General features: G+C 39.3%; 1 protein-coding gene across 1 annotated transcript in view; it reads left to right on the top strand.

The window, feature by feature from the left end:
• GNA12 (guanine nucleotide binding protein (G protein) alpha 12) overlaps positions 1 to 11,432 on the top strand; it is a 37,829-nt gene extending 26,397 nt beyond the window's left edge. The window contains exons 5-6 of the mRNA XM_009993679.1: positions 9,389 to 9,439; positions 10,413 to 11,432. Coding sequence (XP_009991981.1) covers positions 9,389 to 9,439; positions 10,413 to 10,982 — 621 coding nt within the window. The 3' untranslated portion in view covers positions 10,983 to 11,432. The remainder of the gene's footprint in view (positions 1 to 9,388; positions 9,440 to 10,412) is intronic.
• The last annotated feature ends 275 nt before the right edge of the window (positions 11,433 to 11,707 follow it).

Below are 11,707 nucleotides of genomic sequence, written 5' to 3'. Positions count from 1 at the left end.
TCTTTCCCATTCAATTCCATCTCTGAATTTTGCATATTTAAGACTTAGCTCCATCTAGTTTCAGTCTGGTCAGAGTACAGTACTGAGTCACTAATGATGTTAGATGTGGGCAGAAGACAAAAGAACCACCTACTATATCCTTTTTTCTGTCGTCTTTTTCCCAATCCAGCACGTACATTCCAAATTGCAAGGAGTTCAGATGGCTGTCTGCATGGTTGGACTGTTTCCCTCTCTGCAGTTCAGTAAGATGTGACTGGAGCTTTAATTAGAATTATTTTTCCAATAGGCTAGTCTGCTCAACAGCTTGTAGAAGTATGTTAAATCAACTTGTGTTTCCACTGTGGCTTGATTAATTTACATGTGTAGCTGAGGCCTTAAGGATGGAAGCTAAGTCACTTCTTTCAAATTGCTTATTTCATATTTGTATTTGTTATTGGACGCTGATAAACTGAGGTTTGTTTCAGATCACCAATGGCTGTGTGAGGTTCACTGTCATTTATCTGCTGAACTCAACATACAGCGTTGTCACTGGCAGTAAAGCAGGAGAGATGAGGTTCTAGGGAGGGCAGTCACATCTGGGGTGAAACACTCAGACCCACAGTACAGCTGGGAGCTAATGAAATGGGTGTTCCTGGCACAGGACATGAGACAGCTCGATCACTAGTGATCTGTGGGATTTATGGGGGCATGGAAAGGTCACACTTTGTAGAAGTCAATGCCAATCTCAAGTGTAAGTGGGTGAGTGAGAGATGTTGAGTAGCTTCTCAGTGCTGAGAGCAATCTAATATATGTTGTGAAATTCCATTGATTGAAGAAGTCACTGGAAAGCAAACATGGTAACAGCTGGCAGAAACAGTGCAATTTGTAGTTCAGAGTTGGTCAGTCTCTTAGAATGAACAGGAAAATGTGTTGTTTTTTTTCTTTCTAGGGCAAAAGATTTTTGAAAATCAGATGCTGGCTTGAGGAACCCCTCAGGCTTGCAAGCTTTGTGTTTGCTGTAGTTGAGCTTGCTGAGTGCTGAGGTAATGGGCATGATGAAAAACTTCATAGTACAAACAAAGTGGAATTAATTTTTGTTTTCTGCACTCCACTGCAGGCACACTTGTTTATACAGGAATTAATCTGTTAAATAGCACACCTGAGTGCCATTCAGTTGTAACTTGCATTTTACCTCTGTCTATTTCCACCTAAAACCTAATATTCAGATACTGAGCAGCTTTCTGAGTCTTGCGAAACAGTGAGAGGACAAGAGGTAATGGATCAAAACTGGAAGAGAGAAGATTTAGGTTAGATATTAAGAGGAAATTCTTTAGTGTGAGGGTGGTGAGACACTGGAACAGGTTGCCCAGGGAAGTTTCTGATCCTTCTGGTCACGTTTGAACAACAGATGTAGAGAAATCTCAATAAAACATGTCTCAGGTGGTGTTTTCACAGAAAGCAGAGCCTTAGGGCACTCTGCACCGAATGCTTTGGTGTAGGAAGCATTGTTCTGCAAAATACTCAAGGTTATGCCTGTTGTATTGGTATTCAAGTTGCTTAACTTTCCCACTGGCCATCTGCCATGGAAAAGTCCAAGCCCAGTGTTCTCTCATGCTACTGTAAGCTTCATTTTTCAGCCCACAAGATCTAAGATACTATTTCCCATCCTTTTATCTGATAAGATTTGAAAGGGAAACTCATTGGTAAACTCGTGATTCAGTCTTGATCAGATGGTCATCGCTGCTGACCAGATTCATTCATAAGGTAATATTTTTTGTGTCTAATCTAGTTTAGCAGATGTCTTCTGTAAACAAAGCAAGTTTCAGGTTTGCATACTGAGCTGCTGAAAACAAAGCATGGGACCGGAGTCACCAAATAACATAATCGTGCATCGTTCCTGTTGAGCTGTGAAAACATATAGTTGCTTCTAAATGCTGATGCATTAAAATGCCCATTTTTGCATGGCAGCTGCCCACCAAGACTCAATGGGGTAATTTTGCTAGTGGTTGACCAAAATCTTGGATCCAGCCTACTCCTTGGAACTTTCTATTTTAACCATGGCAAGATTGCTGCTTTCAGTTGCTTTCTCTTGTGCGTCTTAGCTGACTGTGCTTGGAATGAGAAGCTGGGCTGGCATGTGTTGGTGCAGCTTCACCGAGAATGGCCCGTGTCTGAGATGAAAGGGTTCTGGCAGCAATTTTAGACAATGTATTTGCTTAGACAGTTGGCAGGGAAACAGGAAGGAATCCTTTCATGGGATGCTTATGGCTGGGTCTGTTGTCCGTCTGTGCCAGGATGAGTGCGTGTGAGCTGGGCACGCTGCTGATGTTGGATGCAGTCATAGAACTCTTTTAGGTGTTTAAACATAACCATGATTCCTCTGTATGAATTGGTTGTCTGACCCCTTGCGTCTTGCTAGCTGCCAGTCAGTGAAGGTTAGGAAATGCTAAATCACAGTAACTAGTGTACAAGTCTGTCTCATTAAGAAGTTTTCTAGAAATTAAAAAACCACAATAATTAAACTCTTTTGTATTGCAGCATGCATCTTTCTGTTTTGTTTATTACCAGTACTGTTTTCTCTGCTGTTTGCATGTGCTTTTCTTCCAGTCATAGCAATTCTGTGAAACAAGAATGGCAGAGATGAAGGAGTCAGTAAGTAGGAGTAAAATCAAAACAACAGGATTTTTTGGTAATGTTTCTTGAAGCTCATAGTGTTGGATGAGCTTGCTTTAGTCTATGAACAGAAAATTCCTTTCTTTTTTGAAACACTGTTTCTAGTGTGCATATTTGAGACAAATAGAATTGTTAACATAGTATCACAAGTAATTTATCTCATCTACATCCTGTAGAAACACCTAGAATTTCAGGGAAAATGTAACAATTTTTTCGTTGCTGCACTTCGAGACACAGTTGCTGTATTTAACTGCTGGGAAAAGCTCGCACATGTAGGAGTTGCCCTTCACTAAGAGTGTCTCTTAGCTGGAAGGCTAGAATTTCACTTGGTCACAAATTTTGTCACTGATGTGAGAGCTCAGATTAGCCTAGACATTTTCGGGAAAATTAAACAAATATTTATCACCTTTATCTTTTATCCATGTGCTCTAAAGCATACAGTTTGGTCAGTGTGTTATGTGCAGGGAATTTATAGAAAGCCAGCCTGACTTGGACAAACAGATCTTTGCATTGCCTGTTTGTACTGAGCTGATAAAGAATGAATTTCTAATATACTTTCAAAGATTAACATCTGATAGCTAGGCAGTAGAAGGAAGAGAGAGTTTTTAGAAGAAGCTGGAACCAAGTGGTACTTTTTTGTAGTTGGTATGTTTGTAGGATACAGATAGCAGCAACTTGGATAAGCTCTGGAGTTGCTGGATGGAAGCCAGTGGCTCAGTCTGTTGTTAAGGAGGAAGTAAAATAATACTAGAGGTTTGGTAGTTAGAATTTTGTATGGCTTAAATAAGGAGAAGTGGTTAGTCTCTGCCTTGAAACTCGTGATTGAAAACTCAATGTTTGTCTTGTGTCAATAAATTTTAATGCCCAGACAGGGTGTAGAATATCTGTAGAACAGAATTACAGTGTAGACCAGGCATCCGCATTGCAGGACGATTTAGGTTGCCACAGCATCCTTGTGAGTGAATGCTTAAGCACAGACTTGTTTACCTCCTTGGAAAATAGCTCATTAGCTGTTACAGAGAGGAGAACACACTTTTGACTGTAGTAAATCCATGCCCTGTTACCTGTGAGGCTGAATAGAAGTACAGATGTAGAAGTAAGCTGTTGGAAGAGCCTGCAGGTTCAAGGAGGGGGAGTTGGTTGTTTATAGTTGGACCTTGTGAGAATTTTAAGCCTGTGTCTTCAGGGTTTGTAAAGGACTGCTATTTCCCTCTGACAAAACCTGAATGCAGAACCTGGAGCTGTGGCTGTGCTCAAAGGATACGTGGATTATGGTGGCCAGTTGTTAAGCTGCTTGCGATGACCAGTGGGTCAGATTTCCTCTGTGTTTCTCAGCTCTGCTGCTGTTTTGCAATCCTGAATGGAGAAGGGGATACAAACACCCGCTGTTCTTTAATTCATATTCCTGTTGCTTTCACCTTGCAGATTCAGTTGCAGTCTGTGGTAGTTACAGTATCCGTTTCTCCCTGTGTTTTGCTGTGTTGTGGGAATCTTGTTAGATCTGTATTATATGGTTCCTTCCTGTAGGGTTTAATTCATCATCTGAAACTAAGACTGACAGGTCTACCTTAAACTGTGCTCTCTAAATTTAGCAGCTAGAGACAGAATGATCAGGAAGGGCTAAATTAATATTATGTCAAAAAAACCTTGGGACAAAGAAAAGGGAAAAAGAAAAAGCCAGTTTGGAACAGAGGGTCCCCTTTCAAGTCTTTTAGTTCAGATCAGAATGTAGAGGAACTGCTTTTCAGAAGGCAAAGTTTGAAATGCATCTGTATTTTGGGGAACTAGACAATAGAACATTTCATTATCATTCATGATCTAGCCAACTGCCAACTCTGAGTAGCTGGCTGAGGGGTAATGTAAGAAGTTGATAAATTCTAGCCTTGCAGTGCTTCTCATTCCTGAGTTTTTATGGGTATTTTAAAGCAATCTATATACTATCTGTTGTGCAGTTATTTCCATTAAATAAATGCTGCTTGGTGACTCTGCCCAAGTGTTTTCTGGTTGCTTTTAGCAATGAAGCTCTGAATGGCAAAGGAAGTGATGACAGATGAGTTATATTCTTTCTTTAGGGAGATTTCATATGTGTTATGAGCTTAACCTGAAGGGGCAGAGATGTTACTTTTAAGGTAACTTATTTGACAGTAATGGTAAGATGACATTCATATAGTAGAAAATATATACCAAAAAATGGAATAAATATTTCTCCATTTTGTGTCTTTTGCCCCTTGAGAATACTGTGTTCAAAATAATCTAGGATATAAAAGAAGAGCCTTAGAGCACTATTTCAGAATGTGTGTGTGTTTACATTTTACCTTTCCTCCCTTTCTCCTCCACCAGTCAGTTTTTGTACTATTCTCCCTGGCTTTGCAAAACTTTCAACTGGAGATAGGGCTGTTTAAAAAAGTAATAATAATCCAGTGGTGATGCTGCAGTGTGGGACTGTTGGGCTCATTTTAGGCCTTGTGTTTGTGTTTCTTGATTCACCCCCCCATTCCCAGATGTGCAGTGACTCATCCTGCTGAACAATGGGAACAGCATCTCTTATTCCTTCTCTTGGTCCCAGTTGGCAAAACTGTTACTCAGAGGATATGTATTGCAGAGGGAGAAGAGATCAGCAGTGAGAGAATGAATCATCCAAGGTTTGTGGTAACTCTTGCGGGGTGAGCAAGAACTTAAGGAAGACCAACGGTCTATACTGTGCCCTGGTTTACTCAGGAGTATCTGAATTATATAAAATTCATAACCTGAAAGCCATTCTTCCTTCCCTCCACCAGTGTCCCAGAAAACACAGGACATGGATGGCAAGACAGCATTTTGGCATCTTGATTTATTGAAGATTATTTTTTTTAAAAGCTAGCTGGTTTGTATCAACAGGAGAATAGAAGATGGTGATCTCAGGCTTTGTTGATATAACTTTAAATGCAAGATATGCCCATAGGCTATTAGTTAACAATTTTTTTACAAGTCAGTAGAGACAGGAATGAAATAATGTCTTTCAGATCTTAAGAATAAAAAGGAATAGTGTGCCAACAAGGAAATACAAGAAGATTTGAGTCCTTTTTCAATCTGAAAAGACAGAAGCTCAACAGTCTTCTATGAACATGGTTGATCTGGGCAAGTTTCTTGAGCTGCCAGTTTTTCTTGACACACCAGCCTGTAAAAGATGGACACATCTGACCTAGATCTTTTTTGTTTGTTTTTTAAGTGAACACACCAAGATCTGGTTATCTTTAGGTATTTAAATATAGTATAAGTAACTTTTATGTCTTTGACTTCTCTTTGCTGCTTGCAAGCATACTTTAAAATACATTGCAATGTTCAAAAAATTACTGAATGAACTTTTTTCACTACAACCATTAAAATTGTGGGATTGAATTAGCCAGTCTGCAAAACTATAAAGATATTTTCTGCTGAATCTATTGCAAGTATATGTTGCTACTTGCATAGGAAGTCATGCTAGTGAACCAGATACATCTAAGATCTGGAAAAGGACACCATTTGAAGTGCTGAGCTTTGGAATGTAGTTGAATGACTGGATGACTTTGGAGAAACCCTGAGAATTTGTGCTGAAAATGTCACATCAGCTTATTTCTAGTCAGTGTCTTCAAGAGAAATAAATAATTCAGTGTGAAAGGGGCAGCTGAGAGGTTTTTATTTCAGTAATAATTTGCCTACCTTGGAAAACCTACCTTGATTCATAAACTTGATGTGTGTGTGTATTTATTTATGTATATATACACGCATATACATGAACACTCATGTGTTTGTATATGTGTATACTACTTAAAGCATGGGATAGCATTGCATAGGGTAATAATTAATTGATGGAATTCAAAGTTGCATTCAAGTGCAGCTTGATATAAAGCTAAATAAATTTGACTTCTAGATTTAATTAATATTGCTATCTACTTTCCCTGGATGACAAGGAAAAAATTAAAAGCTAAATAGATGCTCAGTTGATACAGTTGTTTTGATTAAAAGTACTAATAGAAAACAGCCCTAGCACCTGGAGCTTCCATATTTCCCTCATTTAAATACATTACAATTTCTTCATTGAGTCAGTTAGTGCCATCTGCAGTTGGTCTGTACTGCCAGCTCGAGGAACTGAAATACCCCACGTGCTTTCCAGAAGCAACTCAGTTTGGTATGAATCAGAGTAAGATGTAGAGCAAGGTTACATAGGCAGTAACACAGGACTTAATCGGGCAATCCGCTTTAAAGTAGCAGATTTTGAGTGTGTGGTGTGGGTTGAGGATTTACTTTTTGGGGGTGGTGATGGTGGTTGTTGTTTTTTTTTTTTCTTCTCTCTGTGGATTTGTGCACTTTAGTGTTTTGAGCTTTTCTGAACTTCAAACCCCCTGGAGCTTGTGAAGGATTTGTTGTTTTGACTGGAAACAGATATTTTGACTTAGGCAGTGGATGTCTTTGAATTCTGGGCTAGAAGAGAATATTCCGACACCTTCAGATCTGTCAGACCATGCATCTGGTGTTCACACCTGTTCCAGCAACCTGACTCGGCTACCCAGCTATCTAAGTGTTTTGCAATTACTGCTTAAAATTTCCCAGAACAAATTATTTGGCTTAATTGCAATGTTACAAAGAGCTCTGTAAGAAACTCTTAAGTCTTGTTTCCCTAAATCACTGCAGAAATCAGATGTGTATTTTTTCATTAATCATGCTGTTTTTCTTACCTTCTTATAAATGTACAAAATGTTAAACTGATGCATGCGTGGGGCAGGAAATGAGGGAGGCAGGAGCTGTAAATCAGGTGAGTTTTTGCTTGTGTGTCCTAGCAGTTTACAGGCATCCAGCTGTTTCCTGCTTCCAGCGTGGGAGGGTACATGGACAAGGCAGGGACTCTTAAAGCAACTGTGTAGAAAATAGCAACAAGTTGTATCAGAGATGGCCCATCTGCAGTCTTGTTGCACATCTAAAGGCATTGTCTAGGACAATGAACAATAGATAGAGAAGGTTTTTTTGTAGCTTTTCTTTTTTGGGCTCTCCCATCTCCTAAATATGAATAATGCTGTACAGGAAGACCTTTTTTCTTACTCATGCGGTCTGTGATAACTCTTCTGATCCAGCAGAGTGCCAAAACATACAGGAAATTACTTTCACCTTATAAAAATTCATGATTGTAAGGAAGCTCTTAGAGCAATTGTTCTTTGGAAACTTCCCCCCCCAGGAAAGTCATTTTTTTCTGCTAGTGATCCTCTGTGAAACTTTTGCAGTACACAGGAGTTTTTTGCAAAGATGTGTGTTTTATTACTTTGAAAAGACACTTCAATTGTAAATGTTAGGAAATAATAAGCTACAGCTCCTTTTTTTCTATGCCTTATGCTGAAAGTATGTACTTGTACAGTACACTGAATCCTCTGATCTCCAGTCTGATTCTTTAAAATGAACTGTGCTGTTGGCATCTGTTTCCAGTTGCACTGGAGGGGAATAATTCCATTCTGCTGTCTCAGGCCTATGGTGTAGAGGAGAACGTTTGGTTTAAGAGTTTGTATCGCTGTTGGAATCTGAGATGGTATTTTGAGAGTGTTTGCATTCTGAATTGGTGATTTGGTAAAGACACCTACTGTCATTACTGACAGAGCCCTGTAATGTGACATATGCAATGTGTTTTGCTGCCTGAAGTGATTAAAAGGCAGCAGGGTTTTCCGTTGTATCATTCTTACAGCACGGCTACAACTGCAAGACACAGTCCTAAACAATGAAGATACCTTCTTACTGAGCAGATTATCTTCATCTGAACAAGTGAAAGGGAAATGTTTGAAGGAGAATGGACTTCTGCCAAAGACAGTTTTACTCCAGAAGTGAAGTCTGCATCTATATGGAAACAATTTTATTTCTTCTAAGGAGTATGTGCAGGGCTTTTTGGATCCATTAATGTGAAGTGGCACTTGATTTGAGGGTGATTTGGGGGCAAGCTTGTTTAAAGAAAAAAAAAAAAAACAACACAAAAACCTCATATGCATTTTCACACAAGAATAAATTTCTTTGTAAATGTTGCTTATGTTCTTCTTGATATAATGGCTCAAGGATTTTGTACAAGAATAGAAAATCCATTCTTAAAACTCTTGAGCGTAAAAGGGAAGCTATCTGGAGAAGAGAAATTCCTTCAGAATGTTTCCGATTTGGGGAGGAGGGATTGATAAACAAGTTTAGCTTAAATTATTGCAAATTTTGGGTACATCTTTCACTTTTCTAAAGATGAGCCAAGCAGTCTAGGATATGCTTTTATTCACTGTTACAGCTTTTAAATAAAATCTAGTGGTTTCTTAGAAGTGTGTTCCATCTTGACTCCCACTCACTGTCAGTTAACTGCATATATTGTACAAGAGGATAAAACCTAATTCTTTACCCTAAAGGACTGACTTTAATAACACTTTCTTGTCATTGTAAAGACTTATTCAGTAGATTTCAGCATTTATTCAGATCCCTACTCAGCTTTGATTTTCCTAGAACTAATAGAGAATTGCTTTTAGAGGAATTATTACCTTACCTACACGTGGGTGGTGTGTTCTGGCAGCTCCACTTCCTTATCAGCAGTTTATGTGAATGGAGCTATGTAGTACTTCTGTTGTTCCAGCTCCTGAAGCATACCAGGATGTTATCCAAGCTTCCACTGTTAGATCTCAGTGCATGTTGGACAGTGAAAAGGCTACAGTTCAGTTGACTTTGCTATCCTAGAGACAAGCTTAGTTCCCATTTCTTTTCCTTTCCACAGGGCGAATCAGTGAAATACTTCCTGGATAACCTGGATCGGATCGGTCAGCTGGTAAGACAGACCTTGTCTTTCTGAACCAAGAGAGCTCAAAGAGATAAAGGAAGCCTGAGTGTGCTTTTTGGTTTGGTTTTTTTGGGTTTTGGTTTGGGTTTTTTTAATTAATAATGCATTTAAACAACTTCAATGTTCTTTCTCTAGAAATAAACTCCAGCCTTATGAAACTGAAGCTTAGTATTTATCTAATATTTTTTGACAGACAACAAATTTGGTTTATGGAAGTTGTATTTATACATGCATTTTCTTTTATAAGTTCTCCTACACATTCTCTGGATCTCATTCCTTTTCTTATGATGATCTGATGGCTGGTGGCAGAATGAAACATTACCAAATAAAAAAAAATAAGTAGCATTTGTGGAATTCAAAGTCTGTAATGAAAAATCTGTCAGGAGGCTTAAGGGAGAAAGAAAGGAGATGATCTTCCTAAATAGTAACAGTGATAATCTTTTGAAGAACAAACCTCTCTACAGGGGTGGACTGGGCCACAACCTGCAATGAGTACAACAGCTGTACTCACTGGTCAGGGAGTGTGAACCTGGAAGAGGTATTTACTCTAAAGCTTGCAAGGTGTCCTTTGTAAGAGTCATGAACTGTGACCAACTAGGTTGCCAAGAAATCATTTCAGTGATGCCTTCTTTACTGAACACTACCTAATGGCAAGAACACTGTAGCTAAGAATTTCATGATTCAAAATAAGTCTTCAGCCTGAAAGTGAGAGGCTTGAAGGATGAATACATGAAGGAGTGCATTACTCCTGTATTTTTAATCTCATATGTCTCAGGAACTTTGGTAGCTGTTTACCAGTGTGTTGAGATAAATGGTCAACAGTCCATTATTTTGAAGTAGAGTATTCATTTTTCACTTGACAATTATAAAAACATGTCTTTGGTTGATTTTTCCCATCTCAGGTGTTATCCAGCATTTTTTGAAGGACTTCTTTTTGACACTCTTCTCCTTTCTTTTACAGAATTATTTCCCCAGCAAACAAGATATTTTGCTGGCTAGAAAAGCCACCAAGGGAATAGTAGAGCATGATTTCATCATTAAAAAAATACCTTTCAAGATGGTGGATGTGGGTGGACAGAGATCTCAGCGTCAGAAATGGTTCCAGTGTTTTGATGGAATAACTTCAATTTTGTTCATGGTCTCCTCCAGTGAATACGATCAGGTTCTCATGGAAGACAGGCGCACAAATAGACTTGTGGAGTCCATGAATATCTTTGAGACAATAGTCAATAACAAGCTTTTCTTTAATGTTTCTATTATCCTATTCCTCAACAAGATGGATCTTCTTGTAGAGAAGGTAAAGACTGTCAGCATTAAGAAGTATTTCTCGGACTTCAAAGGCGACCCTCACAGGCTAGAAGACGTTCAGCGTTACCTGGTGCAGTGCTTTGACAGAAAGAGGAGGAACCGTAGCAAGCCCCTCTTCCACCACTTCACCACTGCCATAGACACTGAGAACATCCGCTTTGTGTTCCATGCTGTGAAGGACACCATCCTTCAAGAGAACCTGAAGGATATTATGTTGCAGTGAAGGAGAGCAGCTGATGGTCTGTTGAAATTGGCTGGAGGGTTAGATCAAAGTTTTTATCCTTTCTTGGTGGCCCTTGCATGTGGTGTAGGACCCATGCTCGTTACTTGGCTCAGGAATGCTGTAAACTAGCCAGTCCAAACAGAGGAGCTATAGGCCGAAGGAGCCAAATGTTGATGTTAGCTACTGAATCATTTGGACTAGAAACACTACTGAAACCTGGCCGTTGTAGGTTCTGTACCTAGTTTGGAATGCTGAATAACACAACCACCTTCTGCCTTCTTAGAACAAAGGAACCTCTGAGAAACTATGTATGGAAGACACATTGTTTTCAGTGAATATGCTCATTTTTCAGAGACACTAGTCATACAAACTGCCTTTTTTTTTTTTTGTAGTTTGGAGGTGCTGAATCGATCAAACTAATCTAAATGTAATGAGATTGGCAGCTGTGTTGGAGAAGGTTCATGGAAGTTTCAATCTTAACCATCAGATCATGTGTGAATGTTCAACTGCCAAAGGTCTGGAATCCACATATCAACGTGGATGCACAGCTCTTGTCTGAAGGCTTTGCATGAGTCTTTGGAGGCAAAAGTCTAAAACTGTGAGGAAACCCATGTTGGAGTAGATTGGATGAGAAGTTCAGGCCTTGCTGATATGGAGAAAGGGTAATTTTGCACTATGTGTGGAGGGTATTACATCATGGTAGAACTGATTTCCTTGGTGAAGCA

The sequence above is a fragment of the Chaetura pelagica genome, unplaced genomic scaffold (genome assembly GCF_000747805.2).
Source record: "Chaetura pelagica isolate M959 unplaced genomic scaffold, ChaPel_1.0 scaffold213, whole genome shotgun sequence".
Taxonomy (NCBI): domain Eukaryota; kingdom Metazoa; phylum Chordata; class Aves; order Apodiformes; family Apodidae; genus Chaetura; species Chaetura pelagica.
Note: the sequence above shows the minus strand (reverse complement) of the source record. Positions and strands in the feature narration are given on the sequence as shown.